Genomic DNA, 27552 nt, shown 5'->3' on the forward strand with positions numbered 1-27552 from the left:
AGAGATGGTCTTCTTATCGAACTAAAACTTCTAAGGACAATACCAAATAATTTTCTCTGCTGGAGTTCAGCAGCAAGTACAGCAAAAATAGTGAAAGATTCACTAATGCCCAAAGGGAAAAACTGCAGACAGTTCAGATCCAAATTTTGTGATGTTTGACAGCGTTAATGAGTGATAATGAGCAACACTTGAGACCATACAGAAATTACTTATATTCAAGATATCAAAACCCCCTTGTGACTTAGTCCAGATAACTTTTCCTAAGCCACAGATAACTGTATCTTAGAACACTCCCTGCTTTGCCTAACATGACATACACATACAGCAGCGATGAAAAAGGTGATGGATTCCAATTACCAACCAAGCTCATCTCCGCTGCAAACAATACACAATCTCTAGCACAGAAGGGCAAATAAGAAGAGAACTGCTGCTTTTTTTCTCATTAGCAGCTTCAGGAAAAAAGGCAGCTAAGAGACTTACTCCACAATATGCTATTTCCAACAGACAAGGAAGGTCAGTGTGGCTATCTGCAAAGGATGGAAGGAAGTACTAGAACAGCCTTAAGATACTAAACTACTTTTCCCAAAGTATTGCTTTCCTAATGTGAAAACAACAATTGAAAGCATAAGCAAGTAAAGGCATAAAAGTGTCACAAAACAACAGAAGCCAAGTTCCTATTTTTTATTTACATAGTTATACATAACTCTCTTTAATGAACATTAAAATTGCCTAAATGACAGTCCAAAACTTGGAAATACCAAAATTAACAATGCTCCTGTGAGAGAACGATCACTAAAGAAACCTTCACATTTCCTCGAAATCATATTCATTACATCTGTCAAGAAAACTGAAAAAACCTGGAAAGGGACCCCACAGGCCTGAGCAGCTAATTAAATAAGAAAACCTATTAGAACTGGATCCTAGAATGATATTATATATTTTTTAAGGAAAACAGCAACAGCATACCGTTTGCCTTAAATCCTGTTGTTTTAAGAATATTCTTCACATTCCTTAAGTTTTTGCAACACCTGTGCTAACAGTGGAGGGCATAACTATGTGAAGAACAACCCGATACCCCACTGGGTTTCGATTCTTACCTGTTTGGGTCTTACTGGGATGATGCTGTCCACCTGCTCCTTGCTGTGGAGGAGGACTCGCCCCTGCTTGTCCAGTACCCTGCGCTGGGCTGGTGCCGCTCAGGGTCCCAGTAGGCAGTGGCTGACCCCGCTTTAGGAGCTGCTTCTGTTCTTGCTGGCGGAAGCGTGGAGGCACCTCTCGAGGCAGGTAACGGGAAGCAGCTGGCTGCTGCCCATTAGCAGACGCACGCTTGCCATTGCTGCTGTTGGTAATAGTGCTGGTGGAAGTACTGGTACCGGTACCGGCAGGTTGGGGCTGGCTTAAACTGGTCTTAATAGGTTCTGGCACTACATTAAAAAACAAACAAACAAACACACACAAAATCAAAAATTGCTTTAATACCAGAAAAGGTGTGGAGGGGTTTTTTCTGTAATTGAGAAAATGGATCGTGGTTTTCAGTCTTCAAACAACATGGACTATAAAATACGTAAAATAGATTCTAAATAAAAAGTGTTACAACCAGAACTGAGGGCTAGTTTACTATGTACATAGCAGTCTCCTGAAACACCGTACACAATAATTTTGAAATCTAAATAACCTGATTTTGTATGGCTGTAAATTTAGGTACCGGAATACAGCTGACAAAGGTTTCACACCCAGCTCTTTGAGAGAGCCCACACGGCTGTTTTTAGCCACGCAACCCCCCTGGCCTGATCTCACCCGCTTCCCAGGCTGCACCAGAAGCCAGCAGCACACAGCAGAGAAGCTGGTTACTATAAATACCTGCTACCCACTGCAGGAGCAGAGCAGAGCGCGCGCAGGCTGCTGATTGCACAATTCACATACAGCCAAGCCCCCACCAACACTCCTATGCCTCCCATGTACACAAATGTATATGTCTGTGCATGCGTCTGTGTGTGTTTATACTAAATACGATTCAGGAAAGTACAACACTTAAGATTTCCTAACAACGCTACAACAGAGCAAGTGAAAAAACTTCTTAAGACGTTTTCACTTCCAGCATTTCTAAGACATCTTGGCCTGTTGTCAAAACAGGATGTCTAAGAACACTTTACCCTATAACAGTAAATAAAAGCCCGGAAGGATGGCTAAAAATATTTTTTGTTATGCTCAAATAATGTACTTTGATAAAAATAATTATTAAATAAGAAATAGTAGCACACAGTAACTCTTTCTCTTTTGTTTTAAACTGGAGGCATTACTAGTACACAGGAAATAGCATGCTGTGAAATTTGAATTTCAGAACATTAATTTAATTGAAAAAGAGCGTATATTAGAGGGGAAAGTTTCCAGATAATGAAAACATGTAGGAAAGTTTTTCAAGTACAGATTAATTTATGTTACTCCTGCTTTACCCAGTCTGTAGACACATGTGCAAACACTTTGTACTTACAGTAATGCACAAATGTTTTTGTTGTTCTCTGTATTGGGATGGGGGGGGGGGGGGGGGAGGGAGAATATATACACACACACTTGCAGGCAATTTATTCAATAAAAAATTTAAATACTTCAAAAATATGGGGCTTATGTTTTCGAAATTATAGTTAAAACTGATCAGAATCAGTTCCTTTCAGTGCAAAGAGTGGATAACTTACACAACTGTTTTGCCATAACAAGTCTATTTTGGGGGCTATTTTTTTCATCCAGTGTCTTACAAAACCACCAAGTTTTTATATCCCGCCGAAGAGCACAAGAGCCTCTGCTGCACTTTGCAAAGGTACAAAGCAACACCCCTCTGCAGAGCACTTCTCATTTCAAACTGACAGGGAAAGGTGGTAACTGGAGAAATTGAACAACGGGCCAGTTTACACTAAGCTACACATTTTCAGGAACACAAGTGCCTGGGCACAAGACAACCCAGCCCACCCCCTTCTTTTTCCAGCTATCACAAGTGACTAAAGGCAAACTTTCTCACCTAGTGAGCAGCATTTAACTTCAGCTGCAAAATGGATTCTCTGATGTGTAAAGTGTAAACATTATTTTAATCAACATTAGCACTACTGTTAATGATAAAAAAGGTTTTGCCTCTCGCAGAAAGGTACCAGTTCTCCAGCTTAAGCAGAGCACATCTGCTACAGGTACCACGCTGGCCAACCAGCTCTCACTGGGGCAGAATGAACACCTCAACATATCTTCTCTCTGACTTCAGAGATGTAGGACTAGCCTGTAGGATAGGCTGAAGACATACATTTGTAACTAAAGCTTACATTTCAGAGAAATAAATGTTTACAGTTTTTTGTACATCAGTATTTCCGCACAAGAGTAACACAAGCTTGTCTTGAATCTTTCAAATCTAAAACCTTTCAACATACTAAATAGCATCTCAACTGTTCCTTTTCCATAGTTTTAGCTTCTTCTTCACTACTGGGACAAAATACAATGTTCTATAAGCACTACTGGAAGTAAAACAGCATTAAGTTTTAAAAATAAGAATGAATTCTGGTTGTTCTCTGCTTAGGCAAAACACATTGCTTTTTACAGTATTTGAACCTTTTATTTCGTTTACAGTAAACAAATCTGTATGGTTTAAAATGGGGGGTGGGGGTGGGGATGACAAAGGAGATGTGATTATTTAGTATTGAACAGAAAGCTCATTTAAACTGCATGGTAAGCTACCGCACCCAACTAGAGCACCCACTGCCTTTTTAGTTCAGCAGTTTTTCAATTTTGGATGTGAGAGTGCTAATATTAACATCAAATCACACTGCCTACAGGAATGCAAGCATAAATTTTCAGGCTTCTAATGAGCTCCCAAAAAACAAGTTAAAAGCCCTCATCCACCAGCTTATTCAGCACTCACACAAAGCTTTTGTTTCCTCATGGTCTTTACCTGAACCTTTGATCAAGCATTTCAGGACACCCCAGGTTTCTACATTTGCACTGCAGGCGCAGAGATGCTGAGCCCCCCATACCACCCTTGCCTGAAACAAGGAGGGAGACCCACCCCGGTCAGCAACAGCGTTTGCTGGTGCAGTTTGGCAGGGAGAGGTCAGTGGTGCGGGGGCTCTCGGGGAACAGCCTGCGGGGAGTCGGGGTATGGGGGGCAGCACTGCCTGGCGGGGAACCGTACCGGTTTGTTAGCTCACTTGGCATCTACCAGAGCTGCTGAGCCACCCAGAAGAAACCCTTTGGGCTTCCAAGACCCAGAACTGCGTATTCCACCAGCTCATCGCAAGTATGTCCAGCAAGTGCAAAACTGCCTCTCAGCCTGTTACACACATGCCACAAACCCAGAGCTCAGCCCCTCTCCCGGCCCTGGCACACCTGAGAGGCTGCCCGACTCCCACCGCAGCAGCAGGGGACGGGCACCAAGGCAGTGCTGAGGGTGCTTTCAAAGCAAGCAGAGATCTGGAACAATCAAAAATACACCAAGTTTGACAGCAACCATCAGCACTTTGCTTCACCAAATCTTTTATTTTGGAAGTCTAAACAAATTCACCTATGCTTATTTCTAAAACTAAAAAGGAACTTTGAATATTAAAAAATATTTTAAAGTACCACTAACATCTGAAAAGCAGAGAATAAAGTTTTCTTTGACTTTGCAAAATATATCACCAGCTTTGAAAATGAACAGTTTATCCTACCTCTGGCAATTAAAAAAGTAGATGGAAAATGTCACAAAATGCAGAATTTCATTTCAAGCATCAAATCTGCATATTCAACATGTATATGAAAATTATTTGCTTCCATAATATAAATAAATCTGTCACCCACAGGATACCAAATATTACTTCATTTTAATCAGTCTAAGTCCTGTTGACTTTACCATTCCACCAGGCCTTTAAAATAATTGTAGTATAACCAATGAATTAAGCTGATCCTCTCCTTTAACAGCAGTCTCCCTCCAGCTGCCTCTGGGGTGCCTGTCACAGGGGTGGGGGGGGTGGGGGGAGTGGGGGGGAGGCACACACAGCTCCTGTGGGTACCAAACCTACTGCGTGGAAAACACAGGCTGGGGCTCCCACCACCCGTCCCCCCGGTTGGGGCAGGCGGCACCACTTCCAGCTGAGGTGTGCACAGATCTAAGTGCCTCTTATCCAAACCTGAAATTGTAACAAAAGCCAATTCCTGCTTGGTTTTACTGGCTTTGACAAACTCAAAAGATAATCTAAATAGTATTACCCTTTGTGTTTTTCAGCAAAGTGTGTATTTACATTTCCTTTAGGAGATGGAGAACAGAAGTGGGAAAATTAAAGATCTTGGGGTATTATTACCACTACTACTGCCGCTACTATTATTATTACAGACGTGTAAGCATTTACCTACTGCTGCTGCTACTAATATTATTATAAATATGTAAGCATTTACCTACTACTACCATTATTACATAGATGTAAGCATTCGCCTACTACTACTATTATTACCAAGACGTAAGCATTTACAAACATTGAAATTTGAAGTACTCAGTACTTCTGCAAAGGATGAAGCAGTACGTGTTTTGCCTGCAGCCACACGATTCAGAAAGAGCACTCCAGACGCAGTCTGATCTACCAAACATAATAAACCATTTCAGCCAGGAGGTTTCTCTAACTCAGGTACCAGACCCCAGCAGGTCAGAAGGGACACCAGGGAAGAGGAGGGCAAGGGGCTGGGCAGGAGGCAGCAGCCGGGTGGGGATGAGGACCACTCCCCCCCATTGACACCGAAGGCCCCTCGCTAAGCCAGATCAGCTCTGGCCATCAAATGCTTTAAGGACCCCCCCAGGTCCTGGGCGGCTGGGAAAAAAAGGCTGGCAGGGACAAATGCATGGCAAAGTGAGAATTAGAGCCTTCTTTGATTTGCTTATTTTTTTAAACCAAAAGATTATTTTCCCATGGTATTAAGAAAGTGTGAAAGAGATTTCCAACCACTCTAGCTGGCACAATGCCAGCGGAGCTGATATTTGCCTGGCCCCAAAATTTTCTTAAGGAATATTAATTGATTCGAAACACATTTCTGAGAGCAAGGCAGGCTGATTTTTAGAAAAGCATTATATTCTCAGTACTGCATATATATAAACCACATCTGACACTTCCAAATAGGTGCACACATACATACATGTATATGCCATTACTAATGCAAGTCATAGAACACACAACACTTTTTGCTTTAATGTAAATTAACAAAGCTGTTTCATCACAAAGGTGTGGCCAGAGAAATCCAGTTCCAGTGTTAGAAACAATGTTTTCCTCTACATATCTGAATCGTAGATGAGAGAAAAGAACAAAGGAAATCAAAATATCGAACACATTGTGCTTTAGAATAAAAATATTTCAGCATATTAATATTACTGTCTTTAATCAACACAGCAAGTGCTTTTTATTTTGTACATGAAAATCTTTTTAAGTCTAGTTAAATGGAGGCTCTTGCAGGAATACTGCGTATACAAATCATAGTAGCTCCAAAATAACAGTTTAATTACACCATTGACAGGAAATAAAAGCAAAAAAGAGTGCACATCATGACAGGAATGGACTCAGATTCCCAAATTCCAGCTTCATATCAGGCTAGAATTTAGCCTTCAAATACAGCAATAATATTTGGAGAATATATGTTACAGACAATATGACTGTATTCTTTGAAAAAATTCAACACCTATTTATTAAAGCAATCTTCAGCAATGTTTAAGCAGCAATTTTCCTTTGATATGCACTCCGATAAACACCTACCATTCAACGTGTCTACATGAGATTTCCTAATTATTAATTGTCATACGATATTCTCCCTAAAAGCATCTTTATAAACCATTTAGACATTCTCCTTCCTACAAGGGATGTACTTCGAGATGATAGCTATCCCTTGCAGAATATACAATGTACAAAGATGTAATATTTTAGCAAACTGCAGGCTAAAAAAAGCAAACCAGACAGCAACCTTTTGCATACAGCATGGCAGTGCCTGTGGTCAGCAGGGGCTGCCTACAACACTGATGCTCTGTGCGCTATACATTTAATCAGCCCCAAGGGCCAACCTGCCAATCTATAGAGAGACCTTGCCAGTCCCTGAAGGAGCAGCCTGTCGACCCTTTCACCTGAAAGTAATACACTGTCACGGCTAATGTTATGTGGGCAGCTGTTTGAGATACAGGAATTACAATGTAGCCTTTATGGCTAAAACCACTAAAAATATTATTTACAATGTACAGGAGAAAGGATGTAATGCAAAGTGATTTTCATAACTAGCACTTGATTAAAGAGCTAAAGCAAAAACATTTAAGTAGAAAGCCTCTTGCAAAAATACAATTAAAGGCATAAAATAAAAGCCTTGAGACTGCTTGCTCTTAGAGATGTTTGTGATGGGTATCTGCTTATTCTACATTCTGAGAGCTGTACATATACTAAACAATGAGCTTGCTTGTAATAATTATCAGTACTTAATGGTATCTAAACTTCTTAATCCAATTTTACCCAAACAAATCCAATAATTACTCCATATGCTTTTTGATGATTACAATCTCGGGAATCCCAACTGCATAAAAAAGTGTTACGAGCAATTGTAGGTGGATTTTATTAATATAATGAATAGGATCAGTCTAACAGATTTCAATTACAACAATAGCTTTTAAGTACATTTCTATGACATAAGGAAAGAACATGCATAAATGAAAGAAACTGGTTAAGCCACATAATACTGATTTACGGCAGCTTTTTCCTTTCATTCACCTCATTAACATTTCTCTATATTTCAGAATCCCCCGCTCCAGCTCTATAAAACTTGCATTTCTAAAGCCTTCAAGGACCAGACATTCCAGAAGAGAAACAGTTAAACCCAGAAATGTGTTCTTGGCTGCTACTGTGACAGGATTTATTTACAGCTTCTATTAAACACAGCAGCTCCATTACAAAGTGCTGGATGTGAGAAGAATTTTTGATTATACAATGCCAGTGCCTCACTGCGTTAAACATATCATGCCAGTGTATTATTTTTTTCCTTCAGCAATTCGTTCAGGTCATTGTTTGATGGGTTTATGAATTCATTACAGGAAACAGATGGATCCCATAATTCAGAGCTATTCTCCCAGCCAATCATATGGGCAATTTTTTTTTCTCATCTCGCTCCCCCCTCCAAATCAACCTTAATGAAGCCACTTCCTCCATGTCCAATTCCCCACACATACACACTGTAGCGAAGACCGATGCAGCCTCCAAACACTAAACGCTCTCAAAATAAAGCTGAACAGGAGCACGCTCGTACACAAGCACCCCCTTTGAAGTCAGACAGAAAGCCATGAACTTACCCAAGTCGGGCGAAGATAGCCACAAAATACAGGACTGTAGTGGGCAAAAATATATGCCCTGATTAGCAAGAAATCCATTTTTGTATGCTGAAAAAAGCCTTCCTTCAGGAAAAAATTGTGGCCCCCCCAATCTACTTTCAAAGGATGAATTTTCATTTAGCAAATTACCTCCTTTGTCTACTAAGCGCTGGAATTTTTTATCCACAGTGACATCTACTGGCACACAAGTAACAGTATTTCAGTGAGCTACTGCACAAAACCCTACTTCCTAACGTTTCTATACAAAAGTGAGTAATTTTCTGTCTGGATCTTCCCTTCCCCCAAGCACACAAGCATCTCCTGAAAAGAGCTGTAGAAAAGTTACAGTTTAAAGCCAAGAGAATCCCCAACTTTGTTTTCATTAGTACTCATAATGGCTTTAAAGCCGTAACCAGAATCTGCAGTTTGACGGCAAAACCCACATTCAGGGTTGAAAGCAAAAATATGTGCATTCTTATGGCCTTACAATTTCAACACCAGTTATATAATAAATGCTTCGATTTTGTACCAATTCCTGAACATATCATTTCTCTAATACTCTAAACAAATTTTCTTTTCCTGCTTTAACTGTATTTCCCCCCTCCATCTGGCCTCCTAACTGACCACAGCGCATCTTCTCCCACTTCCTCCGCCAGAAGAAGTTTCCTCTCCACTTCCTTCTCTTGACTTTTGCAACGTTTCCTGCCTCCTTCCTTAGTCTTTCAACATCTCACTTCTAAAACCTCTTACCATAACCCACCTTTCCCGACAGTCTCTACAGACTTCTCTCACTTCTAGCAATGCAGACCTCCTAATACAGAACTTGAGTTTTTTGCCAGGCAATTTGAAGTCAGATGAGGAACTAAGAGGAAGCTGCAAAGTTCAGGGGAAACCCTCAACAACTCAATTTTGTGTAATTTGGTGGTAGGAGGTAACCAAGGGAAGTTCCTCAAAAAGATGTGTTATCTAATCCTTCATCCCTGGCTCCAGTCTCCTCTCTGCTTTAGAAGGAGCAATGCTATATGGTGTGGTCATACAGCCAGTCTCAGCCTCACGCCTCCAGAAACTAGCTTCAGTTCTTAATAATTGCTACTGCTTACATATTACCTAAACTGCAACTGATTAAAACCACTGTAATGCACTGTTACACACTGCATAACTAGTTAGAACAGCCAGTGCTTACAACTCCATAACAGAAATCAAAGCTCCGAATGGGCACCTGCCCACCTAGAACTGCACCTGCCTATACACAAATCACATTTTGAAAAGTCTTTTTACAACAACAGGAGAGAAAAAACAGTTTTTAAAAACGTGATTCTGAGAAAAGACAAACATTTTATTCAGGAAATACCAACAGGTGAGGATTTCCATGCTTGTTTTGGAGTAGTTACAAGGTCACATTTACCAATACATTAACTGGCTGATGGAGCTCTCCAACCATGAACACAAAAATGTTCTGGTTTTGCTTGAGAAGGTATCTACGCCAGGACGAATTCAAACCCCACTCTGCAGCTCCCAGTCTGACCTGCGCATCTGAACACATTTCACAGACTTCAGCGAGATATAAGCACAATTTATTCTAAAACAATATTCAGATATATGATCATGGCATGAAGTTAGCATGTAACTACCCACCATAATCTGATAAATGCTGAAATTTATTTGTTACCTATTTAGTGGATTGCAGTTCAGTCAAAAAATAATTCCTAATTTTGATTAATTTTAATTTTGAACCTCCTTTGAAAATATGTTATCCAGAAAGGTTTTACAACAATCTGTGGGAAACCAATATTTTATAAGGAAATCCTAAGAACTTACAGGGCCCACAGTGACAAGCCAGTCACAAATCGCTTTCCTAAGACCGAACTTCCATATTACCTCTTAGAAATTAAAGGTTTTATTTTAATTTTCATTCCCGGATCTGCTAGAGCCACATAAATATTAAAGTAACCTGGAAAATGTATTCTATTTGGTTGCATTTCACAATTTTTGAAGTGCTAAACATTCTTTTCTTAAACAGGCATAGATGCTAACAGTACTGCGGCTTGTTCAAGGCTCCCTGCTGCTGACCAGCCAGCTGGCAGACTAACCAGAATAGATAACCATTAAAAGCACATTCAAGACTTTCCTGAAGACCTCAGCAGACAGGTGGGAAAGGCAAGTAATGGCACTAACTAAAATGTTGTTCCACACCCAACTGCGCATCTCAAGGAACCTCTGTGGACCTCCTAGCAAATCTGGTCAGGATCAGCTAAACGGGGAGACTAAGACAGGAACACAACCTAATCTCATAAGCCTCATTTCCTTCGGAAACTAGGCCAAAAACATACCCAGCAAATTTATTTACTAAAGTGTTTTTCCAGAGTTTATACGAAATATGGTTCTGCACTATTTTTGTGGAAATTAATATTGATAAATTCTGTATTAATGAAGAGAGCAGAAGTCTTTTGGGGAAAATTAACAGGAATTAACAGGGAAAATCCAACAAATGATAGCTTCATAAATCATGGAATAATGGAGGAATTTAAATACTTGAATTAATACATTTTAAACAGATACTGCCTCAGTTACTGAAGGAAAAACATTCAATATCCCTGCAATGTAAGGGCATCAGATCTTTCTGCATGCATTATGAAGCCATGCAAAGAGGACCTCTTCATATCACTGGCACAAGAGTTTGTGAGCTGCTTTCTGCTAGTCTTTGTGCCTTCTCAGGTAATTCCACATTCCTTCCACATACCACCCTACCCACACTCACACTGTTTACCCCTCTTACCTTTCTTATCTCTGCATTCTAGATTCCTCCTGACAGCGTATGCATGTCTCAGGCTTGTCTTAATAAATCCACTGTTGCCCCCTTGTCTTTGTAACTCTGCCCTCCCAGCCTACAACCTCTCTCTCTGTGAACCGAGCTGCAAGAACTTCTGAGGTTTCTAATGGTACTTCCTTGGCTAGAACTTGGTGTCTTAATGCACCCGCTTCATCTGAAATGTTAGCCGTGCCTTCCCTGAATCTGTCCCTTGTTAGCTCTTACAATCTTTTTCTCATCTTCTTCTGTTTCTCTTCCAATTTAATTACTAGTATCACCTTCTTAACTGTTGGTTTTATGCAAAGGTCTGAAACAGAAACATTCATACTTCACCCACCACCTACCTCTAGAGCAATATATCCATAAATTCAGCCGAGCCTTAACTCCTACCCTGACCCTCATTTGTTCCTCCCTCCACTCAGACCCAGTCATCTGCTTCCGTTCAAACAAATTCTACCCGTTTTCTCACATTTCCCATCCGTGTCCCATCATCCAAAGCAATCTCTACACATCTTAACTTCATAATGGTTTCTGACATGAAATTCTTACTTGATTTTGTCATAAGCAAACTGGGGAAATGTGAGCTAAATGTAAAATTGGTTGGAATATTCTCTAGGAGAATCAATGGTTTGCTGTCAAAACAGGATTATGTTTCAGAAGAGATTCCACTGGGACTTGATCCGAGCCTATGCCGTTCGATATTTTCGTTAGCAACTGGATGATGGACTAGGGAATATCCTTATTAAATCTGCAAATGACACCAGGCTACGGAGACAGAAGATGGGGGTGATCAGAGCGCTCTGTGACAGAATCAGAACTCAGCAATGATGAACTGGAGAAGTGGTGTGAAACAAGTGACCGAAATTCAACAATGAAAGTTATGTTGCTAGGCAGGAAGAATTACACACAGAAGAGAAAACAACTTGTCCCATAGCAGTTCTGCAGAAAAAGATGCAATGTTTCAGCAGATCACAAACCAAAAGGAAATAAAAAAAAAAAATCAGGCTATTGTAAGAAGACAAGTGGTGTAATAGAATTCAGTAACCAGCCCTGAGGCTCAAAGTAACCATTCTGCTTCAGTCTGGCATCTCAAAGCCTTCACTGCAGCACTACCTGCACCCACCGGCACCACCGCTCTTCAAGAAAGAGCTGGACCACCTGGAAAGAGTACGAAGGAAACAGGAACCTGAAAATATGAACTAGCACAGCAGACAGAAGCAAAGAAGTAGTTCAGTCTAGAAGACACCGGGTACACAAAGTGGGGGTGGGTGAAAGAGAAAGAAAAATACAAAGAAAGAGGAGGAAATAATTTGTTCCATCCCACAGTGAGTAAGACAAGACTTGCTGGGCCTAAACTGCAGCAGGGAGACTAGGATTTATATTTCTAACAAAAAGGACGATTAAGGATTATCTGCAGACATGATACAGGTACAGTGATCTTGTCTCAGGGCAAAAGGATGGAATAGGTGAGCTCTCCAGAACCTTTCTAGCACTATTTTCTACAATCCTAGATGTAAAATGGAGCTCCAAATCCATCTCATTCGGTTCTCCCACTTCCCTCAGCCAGGACAAAGAAATCATTTTTCTCTCAGGTTGATAGCCACAGTGCTCTCTCCAGCTTCTGCTGTTTTTTAAGTAAGTTGAAGATGTGGTCTTTCTTCATCAGCCCCACTTGTCCAGACCCTCTCCATTTTGTTCTTGATTAATGTTAACTTGAAATTGTATCGACACCAAATAGCATTTTATCCCTCCACCATAACTGGGTTTGCATTATCTTTGTGAGCCCATCACAGCCCACCATGCTGCAGAACCTCTGCACCGCGAACCATCCCAGCCTGACTCTTGATACAACCCTATATTCACAAATTTAACTTTTCTCTTAAAAACTGGAGAAGCTCCTAGTAAAAACATAGATCCTTGCATACTTCAGAGCTCAGATACTAGATTTTGTTTCCCTTTCTGGAACAGCATCTACATTTTTTTTCTTTCAGATCTGTCAGCAGAGAAGGTGCCAAATACTTCTTTTGAGGGACAGATACAAAACCTGTTTTGTGTGATTCAACATGTATTTTTAAAAGTTTTCTTCAATCCCATTCCACATTATTCAGGTTGGTTTCACGTGCAGCAGTCTTGCAAAGAATACTTAAGACTTAACAGCTTTAATATTTTCCTCCCTGCTTTCCTCCATGTTGGCATTGATTATAATTTTAATTTCAAATTCACGAATAATTAGCTGTGCCATTAAAAATGGTACAGTTAATTAAGTTGATAGATTGACATCAACAATAGATTGATAATCCAAAGCAAATATGATGCTCTTTCACTGCAAGTCAAACTCATGTTTACTGAAGGCTCTACGTGCGCACACACGGGTTTACCCTGACCTAACTGATGAACAGAAATTGGACCATACACATCAGGCCTCTAACTTAAAAGTCCAAGCTATGAATCAAGATTCTGGGTAATGGAACAGTTAAATTATCACAGTTACATTTCTTCAGAAAGTGAACTGATAACAGATGGTAACTTTCAAGACTGAACAATTTGTCTGTTTTCTTTCAAGCCATAGTTCTCCAATTTGCAGGCGATGTGAAGCTGCATTTATGAATTCATGTAACTCAAATACCAGTATTAATCACGTGCATCTCTCCGCACACAGACTTGTCCAAATAGGCACCCATTGCAAAGCAATGACAAACAAATAAATACAACTTGCTAAAATCCGGTCTCTAGTCCACATTTTCCCTGAAGCCTCCAACATTTCAGCACAGACATATTGCATTTAACGTGTCATACATTTAACTTTGAATTCAGACCCCTGTAAACTCAGTTTCCACCACCAGAGCAGGACAATGCACTGACATTAGAAAGCCAACTTGTCAATTAAAAAAAAGAAGCTATTAGAAGTTTTTAATCACTCGTGTTAATAACATTAAGAAACGAGAGCATTAAGAACAGCCCCAATAGGACAGAAGGGAGGTAAGATGATGAATTGATGAATGCCGAGATGAATTTGCTTGTGAAAGAAACTACCACTCCACAATGAACTGAGAGGACAGCTCTGAATGAAGACAGGGGTGGCTCACAGCTAGTGTTTAGAAACATCTGCAGAGATTTTTCAGGTTTCTGCTATAAGACTTTCCTATAAAGTGAGTTCAGCCCTCCTCACAGCTAGAGGATTCACATCATTTATTCCTTCCCAGAGTATTTAGAAACATCTAAACTCCACCAATTAATTTAAAAAAGACCCAACTAGGGAAGCACATTATAGCCCACCGACAGGACACGAGAGTCTCAAAAACACACAGCATCAACAACTGGGTAACACAGTAAAGGATTACACCGTTTTACCAGCCAGGAAGGAGTGACAAGCATGTGCTCCCTCCTTCACCTCTGCTTTCACCCTCCAAAGCCTTCCTAAGTGTTGCTCCAGGCAATGCAACCCCATCAGTAACTAGACAATGAAAGAGTCAGAGAGGGCAGGAAACAGCCTAGGGTTAAATTACACAATGCCAACACTATCATCACCGCAAGTAACAGTGGGAAAATCCAAGCGTATAGTAACAGATTAAATAAATTCATACAGAGTTGTGTAAGAAATCTGGGCAGAACCAGGAACTGAATCCTTTAAGATGACTGCGTGCATTTACTCCCATTAAGACAATGCTTTACACAGTTTTCATATTCAAAAGAATTTCTTTTAAAACCAATTTACAAATGGTGCTAAGTCAACACCTCAGCAACATTCTTTTTCTTCATGCAATAGGCCACTTCCAGGCACAGACTGAACAGTAAATAATCTTTACAGTAGAAACCCCATCATTGTTAAATCATGATACACAAACAGATAAATATGAAAATTCACAGTAACCAGTATGCTCATAAGTAATTTACAAATTGAATAATCTCAGCTTTGGCTGCTTTACTGTATACAGGAACCTAAAATTTCATTGGCACCTTGAGCAGTGATGCATCTACAGGCTACAGTTCACATGAACAAGCCTTGAGACCTGTTTAAAACAATACAGAAAGCAGGGCAATCTGCTGGGTTCTTAATCTTAATCTTACAGATTAACGTGTGGTTTTTATATTTAAGTAAGCAGTGGCAAAAAACCCTATTATAAACAAACCTGTGCCTTCGGAAGTGATTAATGCCTACACTGTGCCGAACAACTGCTGTCAGAATCAGCCCTTTTGCAACAGAATCCGTTTCAGAGACTCTGAACCTGCTCACCCCATACAGTTTCTGAGGTGAGGAGACGCTGAAGACAAGGCGAGAGTGAATCATAGCGTAAATGCTTCCAGTTTCAAATACAAAAGTGGTTGGGTCCGTAAAGAGATGCCTCATATATGCATCATTTCTATCCTGGACTGCTTCTACAGAAATGCATTCAGCTGCAGCGCCCAGCGCACAGATGATACCGCACTCAGAACGCGTGTGCTGACCCGTGGTCTCCGCAGGGAAGGAAGATAACCCTGGAGTTCAGTGTCCCAGAGTACAGCCAGTACCAGTGTCCCACCCAGGACAACTGGAAATACTAAGCATCCATGCCATGCCACGTACAACCTCTTTTTCCACTCTGAAATCTGAGCTGGAAGGTAGGTAAGGACTCCGGCTATTTTTCTGTAATGCCTAGAGATTGCCACTGTGTGTTTATGGATCTGCATCAACATGCGGACAGCGAGATCAATGTGTCCAGGACACATCAGACCTACCAGGTATACACAAGCAGCCTGCACATCTGCCCGAGATCAACACCCTACCAATGCCTCAGGCCTATAAAGCATGAGAATACAACAATTTGTATCAAATCCACACCGGGTCTAACATACCCTGGGCACATCAGATTCACTACACACACACACACGCACGCTTTTGTTCTGGAAATCAGAAATACAGTCTCTCACATTATTTTACTTGGTTTGGGGGGTGGATACAGGGGGGGCATGCTGCACCGTTATTTAACCCCCTTTAGACATTTCCTTGAAAGCATGGTATCAACTGCTTGCAGATTACAAGTCTGCTGGTGAGATATTAACTATAATTTTTACTGACACTGGCTGTGCTGCTGAAATCATGAGACTACGTATACATGTCAAATTGACTAAAGTCCTGGGTAAACAGAGTCTTGGCTCTACTGTCATGTACATTTATGGTACCAAATGAATACTTTATGTACAATACTAAAATAGTAACAATTTTGTGGGCAACCAGTAAAAGGCCTCTAATTTTGGCATAACCCTTCCAGTTCACACTATCTCAAAAGGTGGCTTAAGAATATGTTTATACTACACTCCTAAAGATAGCGTAGAGATAGCTGAGCTATCATTTTAAATCAGTCAGCGTGAGTAACCAAAGCAGTGCCAACAGGGAGTTCAGCATGGACCAGCTTCCCCTCCTCCCCAGCAGTGTAGATATATTTGAAGTCTCAGGCAGCATCACCCGGAGAAACTGTTTATATAGCCAACTCAACAAAAGCTAAACCTGAAATATTTTAGCCTTAGATTTCAAAGTCTGGATCCTTAGTGAGTTAACTGAAGAAGTGTTCATTTATGTTTAACAAAATTATTTTAAAAATTAATGCTTTCAGCAAGTAGGTTCTTAAAAACATACAAAACCCACAGGGACATCGTTACCATTTTAGGAGACTGCACCTACAAAATTTCACAGATTTTACATCTAGACAAAGGTTTGGGGTTCTACATCCTTTTTTGGATGCAGTCCCCAGTACTGGAAAGGCAAGCAGTCCTATTGAAACCTCACTCCTTTGCCTTCAGAAAAATGAGCAACTGAGAAAAATTTGAAGCCCAGAAATAAGACCTAATTAAAGTCATGCTCTAGAGAAAAACCAAAGTACTGCTTAAGTCTGCACACTGGAAGGGGGGGAGGGGATGGGGTGGTGGAGAAGAAAAACCACTGAACTTAAAATTTATATTTCAGTTCTTTTGATACTTCCTTTTGAATCTAAACATTTAATATGCAGATAGTGGTTTTCTGCATGAATTTCCCAAAGACAGTCCCTTCACTGTAAGTTTTTTGTTCTGAACGAAGAGTTCATCTACCTGATAGCTAAGCTTGGAGAATCTGAAGAAAACTCTTCATTTCAGATTCAACACAGACTCTGAAGCACATTCTTCATTAACTCAGTTTAAGCTGAACAGATTTTTTTATGTCTCCAGTGTCACTGCGCATGAATGCCACATATGAAAAACAGGATTTAAATTATTCAGAAACATGAAGAAAGACACTCCAGCAGTTTTCAGACCTCCTCCTTTTCAGATTCTTCAGGATAATTTCCTAAATAAAAGCAAACCGGGATTCTGCAACAATTCCACTGCAGCTAAGATGAAGCCAAAAAAAAAAAAAATCCCCAAAACTCCAAACCTAAACCTCAGTGTTCAATTTGTTGAACAGTCTGGCAGAAAACCCCTTTTGTGAGAAGGGCAGAGGTGCTGCAGGTCTGTGAATGACCGGGCATTCCTCAGGAGGCTTTTCACTACCCGTGCAATGCAGCCTTGGCCTCCCTGACGATTTAAGCACTCAAATTCACTAAAAGAACCAGGACCAGAAAAAGGCACGGGGCAGAGAGGATCCATCTGTCAGTGTTTATAGCCCAGCAGCAGCAGTGTCACTATGCAAAGCAGGGCTGGTGTATTTGTTGTTTTAGATGACAGCTCTGGTTGATCAGCCTGTCACCATAGCAACTTTCACTAAGAACTCACAATGCACCCAAACGAACTCTGAGCTAAATTAACTTATTGCATGTCACCAGTGAGAAATGACTGTTCAGAGGTAATTTTCTGTACTAATATGTAATAGAGTTAACTCTCTAAATTGAATTAAATTAATTAAATGCCACTCCCAGTAAATCAGATTCTATTACATGAATGTTAAAAGAAATTAAAGATGTTTTAATAAAGATTACTAATAATAACTTAATATTATTACTTCATTTTAATTCAAAAATTCTGCTCAGTTTATTTTAGACACACGTCTTCCCCTTACTAGGAAGGAATACCCAATTACTCCACATATATTACACAAGTTTATTTCATGCAGATGTGCTTAGACTTAATCCAAAAGAAATAGCACCAGCATTTTAGATGCTGTGAAATACAGTGAGGTTTAATACGTGACACCCGAAGATTTTTCTTCTCTGCACACATGTAAGCTTTTAGTAAAATCCCACACCTTTAATGGTTGTGTCCAGTTTCCAAAGGGTTTTATTTCTGCTTTTTCGCAGAAAAAAAAGAAAACTTTTTGCAATAAGACCAAGTGCAAGTAAAGGAAAATACCATGCTTGTCTAGGCAGGCTACAATAACAGCTCTTTAATGGTTTTACAGATCTACCTAACAATATATTAACTTTGTAGTAGTTTTTTGCACATTAGAGGAGAACAGTCAGCTGCAAAGGCAAATCTAAGATGCCCCCAGCGTAAATAAAGGGCAAGTTATAATTGTCAGCTGATGGTATTAATGTTGTCTCAATGGCCCTGTCCAACTCATATTGAAGGCTCACCAAGATATTTCAGGCAAAAATGGGCCCTATCTGACATTAATCCTCTTCTAGGATTACAAACCACATTATTTACTTTTCAAAAAGAAACTCCATCACGGTGTGAGAAGGCAGCCACTAACAGCAGGGGGAGCACACGGTATTTTCATATCTGCCACTGGCCACCCTGGTGACAATGACACCAGTTCAAGTTCTGTTAAACACCCACAGGAAAGTCAAGGCTTCCATTAAAAGAACATGGTAAACAAGTATTAATTTTTTTTCTGAATCTCAGTTAAAAAAACAGGCATAAAAGCAAATGAGAAAAGCAAGGGTGCATGAATGCAGCGACAATCCAATGGAGCAGCAGAACAAGGTAAGCTTTGCAACATCCCGCCTGCAGGGAGGCATCAGTAAAATGGGATTATGGATTTAAGTGTTCATTGTTACTCTGTATCTAAATTATTATCCAGAATTTCTAAGTCAGAACTAGAATTTTTTAAAAAAGTCTTAGTAGCCATAATAAGGCACCAAATCACAAAGTCTTCATATTCAAAAATATATTTTAGCATTGAGGGAACAAACTGGAGAAATGCCGTACATGCTCATGGAATTGACTTGGTTATCCTAGCACTGCACAAAAGCATACCTGAATGGACAAGACACTATAAGACATCAAGAGATAGTGAGAATACCTTATTTAATTTATAAGAAATTAAATTAGTATTTTGGAAGCTTTAAAACACTTTCAAATTTAACTTTAAACTTGATAAAGGTATTGCTACTATACCTTCCAAACTTTCAAGAGTTTTAGTTCTGTGTCAATAAACAAAACCATCTTCACTCTCAACCCACCTTCTCTTTATTGCTTTTCTTTTCAGAAGAATGTAAGCAAGTTGTACATCTACAGGTGACATTCTGACATTATTTCTCTTTTTTGTTTGATGTTCGTGCCCCCACCATAGCCAACCATGACAGAAGCTCTTCTTCAAGCTGAAGTGATTTTCATGGCAGAAGTCTCTTTCTTGAAGAGGGAGTGACTTAGAGCTTCCCAGTGAGATCTAAGCAGTCCTCAGCACAGTCCTTGCAGCTACTCAAACAGAAAAAGGATAACGACCACAAACTCCGCAATGGAGTTTAGGAAAAATCTTTTCCCAGAAAATGCACCTAAAGCTTTTTGAAAAATCTATTCTAAATTAAGCCAGAAAGTGATCCCAAATGGCCACAATGAGTCAAAGACGTTTTCTGATGCAAGCCTCATTCACCTACAGTAAAAGAGCAGAAATCTGACCTGGCTGAGAGATCAGCTGTGTTTCACAGCAAAATACTGGCAGAGCTACAGGCAGGCTCTCTACAGTAAGCAGTACATTGTAACAAGGCAAAACAGACTTCTGAGAAGTACACTAAAGGGAAGGCGAGGCAGAGATGTGGGTTCTGGAGTCTCCTGGTTAGTGAGGGAGAAAAAAGGTGAAGAACACCCATGGATCCTTTTCTGGGAAGAAAGAGCTCAATGACTGAGGAGGCTGAAGAAGACTTTTCATTTGCTTTCCCATTATGAATATTGGACAAGATTAGAAATAACTATATAACAAATAAAAATAAATTATTACTCTTGGAAGATGGCAGATACCAAGGTAAGAATTATGATGGAGCCTATGTCAGAAACATAGCATCGAATACCTTATTTTCTTCCTATTTCACCCTGAAGACTTTCTCTTCTTGAGGGGGAAGTCACTGCTCAGATGCCAGAGCAAACGGAAGGGAAGGGCCTCCCTCATACGTACATCAGAAAAGAACTGAAAATGCAGCAGGGACAGCCTACCACCTCCAGCAGTCAGGAAGTTTTCTTATCATTTGTTTATCAGGCCTAAACAACTTCTGCAGAAACTGTTGGGAAATTAAAGTAAATAATGAATTTAAATGTATACTTCAGAGGACTACCTGCAGAGGGAAAATGGTTAGTGATCTAAGAGGAGAAAGAAGAAGAGATGAAGAAGAAACTCCACAGTACCAATTCAAGATCCTCACAGAATTAAGGGAAGAGGGCATCTGAAATCTGGGAGCATCTTATAGGAAGACGAGTTGAGGGACAGATAATGAGAAAAATCAGCAGCAGCACTGCTATGAAACAGCTTGGATTACAGAGGTGTAATGGAGTGAGCCCGAGAGGCACAAAAAATAAGCCTCAGATTTTACTTGTAAACGGCAGTAGGTTGCAGTTACACAGGTTAACTCAAAGGTCACTTAATAATCCTTAAATTACAGTGTGCTGGTTTTGGCTGCGATAGAGTTAATTTTCTTCACAGTAGCTAGTATGGAGCTGTGTTTTGGATTTGTGCTGAAAACAGCACGGATAAAGGAGGGATGTTTCTGTTACTGCTGAGCAGCGCTCACACAGAGCCAAGGACTCTTCTGCTCCTCACCCACCCCACAGCGAGCAGGCTGGGGGACACAGGGAGCTGGGAGGGGACACAGCCAGGACAGCTGACCCCACTGGCCCAAGGGATGTCCCATACCATATGGCATCATGCTTAGCAGACAAAGCTGAGGGAAGAAAGAGGAAGGGATGTTTGGAGTTACGGTGTTTGTCTTCCAGGTCACTCACCATCATATATGCTGGAGCCCTGCTCTCCTGGCGATGGCTGAACCCCTGCCCGCCCATGGGAAGTGGTGAATGAATTCCTTGTTTTGCTTTGCTTGTATGGGCAGCTTCTGCTTTACCTATTAAACTGTCTTTATGACAGCTCACGAGTTTTCCCACTTATTCACCGATCCTCTCCCCCTTGCCCCTGTGAGGCCAGTGAGCAAGCGGCTGCATGGGGCTGAGTTGCCAGCTGGGGTTAAACCACGACATACAGAAACTGCATTTAAAAAATAATCCTGGACTAACCTAACTGGAAGGAGTTCCAAAGCAGAGAAACATAAATTATTATGGTTTGGAAAACAGCTTGAAAACACTAGCACGAGGCACAACTAAGTGGGCTGTTATGTATAAAAGAGGATAGACAGAAAGGCCCCTGCAGAGGAGGGGAAAGATCTGCTGTCCACATACTGGGCAAATCAGCCAAGAAAAAATGGGCTTAAGTTACAGGAAAAACTGTTCAGGCTGAGTACGAAGATGACTTTCCAGAAATAATCAAGACATCTTTCAAGAACATCTGATGGGCCTGTCTGGCAGTGGGGAGATGGATAAGACAATCCCTTCCTGCTCACCTAAAGGGATATATCTAGTCCTACAATTCTAAGACTTCAGTGTGGCATTTTAATTTTTAATGGAGTTGAGGACTCACCAGTTCTGGAGCTTAGGAACTCAAGTGCTTCCAAACAGAAGTTCATGAGAGCCTGCCTGGCCTTGGAAAGATGAAAGGTTCAGCTCCATAGAGATGAATTAAAAAAAAAGAAATCTGAAGCAGCCAAATCCGAAATTATGTCAGAAACATTAAAAGCATCCTGAAAACAGGAGGATGGATCTTCAGGAAACTCTATGATAAGACAGAGAACTTCTTCTGTTACCAAGGGAAGAGGCAATCATGAGCTTAAATCATGCCTCAAGTTCAGCCATTCCCCTTGGGCGAAGAGTAATAATGGTTGCTGACAAGCTTAGGGCAGCTGAGGAGTGTCCAAAGCATTTCGTGGTACTATTAAACGCAGGTCCCACAAGAACTGCTTAGTATGAGCCACTGCTGCCACGACACAAAGCCAGGGCTGGATGCTTAAAAAGAAAATCACCTCCTTTCATGGTGATCTTGGACCTGCAATCAACCTCATGAGTAACCACCTCTTAGGATACTAACGCACACTACACCACCTAAACCAGTTCAGGAGTAATCTGAATGATCAGATGCACCAGGCAAACCTGGCCAGAATGCTTCAGAGCATTCACCAGAGTGTGAGCTGGTTAAACAGACATTTTAAGTAGTCCTGTAGGATTTGCAAAGTATGGGCTACCACCTTTAACGACTCAGGAAAAGCATTAAAATCATCTAGCAAAACACAGGGAAGTCAAGAGGCAGCCCAGGTTCTCAGAGCAGAGGAATGTTAACACCAGATAGTCAACAGGAGAACACCAGGTCCCTCAGGCCAAAGGCTTCACACACAGCGTCAAAGAATCAGAACACGTCTTCGTTTCCTTCATTTTCCCAAGACAACCCTCTTCAGCATTTGTAGAGTAACTACCCCAAGAGCATGTACTAGAGTTACAGTTCGAAGCCGTTTCCATCCTTCCCAAGGAAGGGAGCAAGAAACATTAGAAAACCTGCATCTCTCTCAGAACAGTCATTACCAAACTGAGCTAATGCATTTCCTGAGGAACCTCTCTTCAAGCTTACAGTTCGCAGATCTTACAGATATTATATTTATATGCAATACAAGCCTCCTCAGGGTACTAAGATGATAATCTAATAATGGAAAGTGGGCCGCACACTGCAAGTAATTCAAAGCTGATAGGTTTTCATGGAAAGGCATCACAGCAACCAACAGTTTCCCATGAAACAATGACCTAAGTGAGACAGTCCTCAGGGAAGACAAGAAACTGCCTTCATGTACAAGTTTCTTTAAAAGAAGGGTAAAAGCAAGTGACAGGCTTTAATTTTGAAAGAAAAGGGAGGGCCACACTGATAACATAGGTGAGCTGTGCCGTAAAGCCACTTCCAAGAGAAAAACAACCTCAAGAGTCTGCTGGGTGGGCAAGAAAGCTAAGCAATGCAGGGAGGTGTTCCCCGTTATTATCACTAGATACAGAACATAGTGCTGGTATGTTAAAATGGAAAAATGCACCTGGTCTCTAGTACTGGGGCATATACGCTCTGATGGACAACAAATATCAGACAGCATTCTGTTTATAATTAGAAAACAGTTATTTGACAAGCAGACCGATAAAAGAACATAATACATGCTATTGTCTGAACTGTTGTGATGCCAGAAAGTGCAGCAGTTTGACCGTTTCACAGCCTACATGCTTAAACACTGCATTAGGCAATGCCCATTACTGAAAAAGCAGTCTATCGCCGAGTATGAAAGCACACACTGTGGGCAGATAAATAACCATAAAACAGCATGCAGTTTGATCATAACTACCACTATTATCATTGTGTAGCTGTGATAAAATTTATATTCTAGAATATTCAGTTGTCAACAACTGTACTGGCAGTTGTTTTGTTTTTCAGAAAGCAAGCCAGGGATTTATCTGACAGGCATTGCCCACCAAGGGGCACCCTGACAATTAGGTCTAGATGAGAAAAGCCAAACTGGTGTTACTTAATTTATCCTTATTCTCTTTGCACAGAGTACTCTTGTAGAGATAATATCCCAGGCTTGAAATTTATTTGACAATGGACAGATGAAAGCATGTAGTCCTACTGCCTTTAAGCAGGATATCAGTCCTTACAACATTCAGAGCATTTGAAAAATACTTTGTCAACTGTGTCTCGTGTTGAAAAGCTCCCAGTTTTAAAACTACATATATACAGGTCAGGCTGTTGCCGTCCTCAATCTGATAAGCCCAGATCACTTTCTAATGGCGGAAACTGAGAAAAGGCAAACCACAGGGAAGACTAGAGCAATATTCTGTCTGTATTTGTATTATAAGCACATGCCTAAATTTGCATGATGGCAAACTACAACAGAGTATCTCTAGGAGTAAAAACTACCTCTGAGGAATAATAAGAATTGTCAAGGATCTCTGACTTGAGCTCTTACCTACTTTTCTATATCCAGCCAAGGAATCTGCAAAGCTTACAAAGCAACCACTGAATGGGACCGGAGGTGCTTACTCGAGCAGTAAGAAGCAGCAGCAACTCTAGGCAAAGATACCAAAGCACTCTGCACCTCTTTGTAGGGCAGCTGTCCTGTAAATGCAGCTCAGAGTAGGAGCACATTAGGAAGAATATATCTCATGGTTTCCATTTTATTTTCAAGAACCCCTGGAGTTTTGCATGTGTTTGTTTTTCTTTAAGACATAAATGCTTTTGCCAAAAACCTGTAATAATCGCTTTGGTGCCTGAAGAGCGTTCATTTAAAAGCTAAGGGATCTACACAGCTTCACAAGAGCTACAGAAGACCTAAACCTTCAGAACAGTCAGTCCTTGGTTGCAGGGTCAAGGTGTCCAGCCTTGACAAACCCTCTCCTGCAAAAAGACACCAATTCTCAATGCTACAACTTATCACTAGATGGGACTAGCAAACCAGCAAGGACTAACACAGAAAGTGCTCGCAAATACAGCTTGCAGTTTAGTAAAGATTATCCATACACTTACTTGTTACCTTCAATTTTTCTCCTTTGCTTCATAATGGCAATGTTCATTTGAAGCAAGATATTCATAATGTTGCTTACAACTTGTGAGAGCAAAGAGTGTATTAAATAGCACTGAACTACTGCCACCACAACTCAAGACAGCATGTCACAGCCATCCCACCCGAAACAATAAGCAGGAAACCAAAGTTTTTTTCTGTACTAGTTAACTCCAAGCCTCCCAGCTCATTCTTCTTGCTTTGTCTCCTTGAATATGCGAATTTCTCTTCCTGCCCACTCCAATCTTTGTATTTTCTATTCCTTTTCACCCAGGATTATGGCAGGGACTCTACAAACTATCTTGATACTCTGTTCTTTGCAGATTGTAAAATCATAATCACTTCCCTATCAGAGAAGTGGTATCTTGCTTATAAGAACAAATTCATGTTTGTTTAAAGATACTTATAATAGCAAAACACCATGATGATAATGTTTATCAAAAAGAAAACATTTTTTTTTTATAAAGCCTTAACATATGGCAATAGGTTATCATTGCGTTATCAAATGACTGCATATTAAGATCTAATTGAAGAACTTATTACAGTGCTCCCCCTCCTCCTGCAATGATGATTTATGGCACATTTTGTCACTACAATGTTCAGCAGTTCAGTACAAACACAGCACTTAACTAACAAGATGGCAGAGGCAGATATTCAAGCATAAGCTATAAATACTCAAATGAGTCAGAGGTTGTAAGTCTGTTGTAAATCATACCTCATTTGTAGGTTGAAACACATTTTCTAATCTTATGTATGAACCTCTACTGGTTCCTACAATAATATGACACAATCTAAAAAAAAAAAAAGTTTTGAGTTTTCCTAAAGAAAAGACCGATTGTGTTCCTTATGACTATATACTCATGACTATACTTAAAATACTGATTAAATTCTCTATAAAGTTTAGTTTTCCTTACTTCCTACAGTATTACCATTAAACAACTGTAGTATCTACCTCAGCCAGAAAAAGCACATCAATGTACATAAAACTGCATTTCTGTATGAGCAGAACTAAGCGTTAGGTTACAGGAAGGTAATTCACATCCAAACAAGTTCACACAGAGAACACTAACAGCCTATTTGGGCAGGGTAAGTAAAGAATCAATTTAAAACAATGCAACCATCTACATGGTTGATTTGGAAATGAAAATACCTGGCTTTCAAGAAAGGGATTCCACTGCTTCTGCCATCCAAACAGAAATGCCAGCGCAGGCGACAGGATCTCAGATCTTTTCCTTCATTCTTTTTTTCCTTTTAACTCCCATTTACAATACAGTTGACCATGCTCCTCCAGATAAAATAGACAGTACTGCTTGTAGTATAAAAAAATGCTAGGCAAATTTTAAAAATAATCTGAAGAAAGTATGCCAACACTTGCGACACCACAAATGGCTTATCAAGCAACCACATACTGTTAAATGCTTTCTGTTATTTTTAAGCCCCCCGAAATAAAACATATTAAAGCGTCTACCTTGGCAGAATAACGTCTCAGTCTGCTAACAACCTTCCTGACTCTGCAAGCTGCATATCAAAATCCTCATACAATGAGGAGTCCCAAGACGAGGGGAAAGCTCCAGAAACACAGCACAAGTGGGGAATGATGCTCAAGCTCAGGATACACTGCACCACCTTAACAGAGGATGGGCAGCACTGGACAGGCTGCTGAATCCCAGGATTATTGCAGCTATTCCATCTCGTGCAATCCTGCTTCATCCCACAAGCAGTGAGCTGAAGTTCCCATTTTCCCCTTAGAAAGTCCACATCTCTCTTCCATGCTCCATGCCACGAACATGCTAAAGACAGACCTACAAGTACCATGAAGTTCAAAGAGGCAGAGACTGGCCATCTGCTTTAGACTAAAGGGGAAAAAAAAAAAGTATCTTCCAGATTAATGTTTCTAATCAAATGTTTACTGAAGTATCTCCTATGTTAGACTAAAAAATTATTTTTTTTTTACTTCTGTGCTTGCAGATTTAACACTTACCTTCATTGTAGATAATGCTGGAGAAATGGATAGGTATTTTGCTTTTCAATTACTGTGGCAGATGTCTGAGTAACAACCCACTTAAGCTATTTTATGCCAACACTTCAACTTTTAGACACAGAATTCAGCTGGGATGGGAGTAAAGCAGTAAAGGAACAGATCACCTATGTGCTGACTAAACCTGAACAAGATGGCTAGAAGAGTTAGGCAGCAAAATACGTTGACCTCATAGTATTTACCACAAGCATCAGTCTCTTAGAAGTAAGTCCCCTGTAGTTAGTGAGTAACAGCCATTTACCATACTAGTGACTATTTACCAAACAGTGCAAAACTTTTACTGGTAGTTACAGCTGAGTGTTTTCATTACAAAAGCCTTTATACACGAAGTTTCTTTATGAAGTGCATATAAACTGGCAAGAGTTTACATACTTAAAATAAACACTAATAGGCTGTGCTCAATAGTCCTGTTCTCAAAAAAATTACCATAAAAGAACAGTACTGTGGAAGTACAAATGCACAGTGCGCAATAAAAACATGTTGATTTCCCACCTCATCTAATTCTGCAGTGCTCCTCTCCAGCTGAACAGGAAGACTACTTTCATTTGTTTTCAAGTAATTGAGAAACATTTCAGCTACTTATCAGCTC

General features: G+C 40.3%; 1 protein-coding gene across 1 annotated transcript in view; it reads right to left on the reverse strand.

Annotated features, from left to right (window-relative positions):
- The window catches only part of TNRC6C (trinucleotide repeat containing adaptor 6C), a 218796-nt gene that overhangs the window by 59620 nt on the left and 131624 nt on the right, over positions 1-27552 (reverse strand). Inside the window, 1 exon segment of the mRNA XM_055722083.1 lies at positions 1098-1424. Coding sequence (XP_055578058.1) covers positions 1098-1424 — 327 coding nt within the window.

The sequence above is a fragment of the Falco cherrug genome, chromosome 1 (genome assembly GCF_023634085.1).
Source record: "Falco cherrug isolate bFalChe1 chromosome 1, bFalChe1.pri, whole genome shotgun sequence".
Taxonomy (NCBI): Eukaryota; Metazoa; Chordata; class Aves; order Falconiformes; family Falconidae; genus Falco; species Falco cherrug.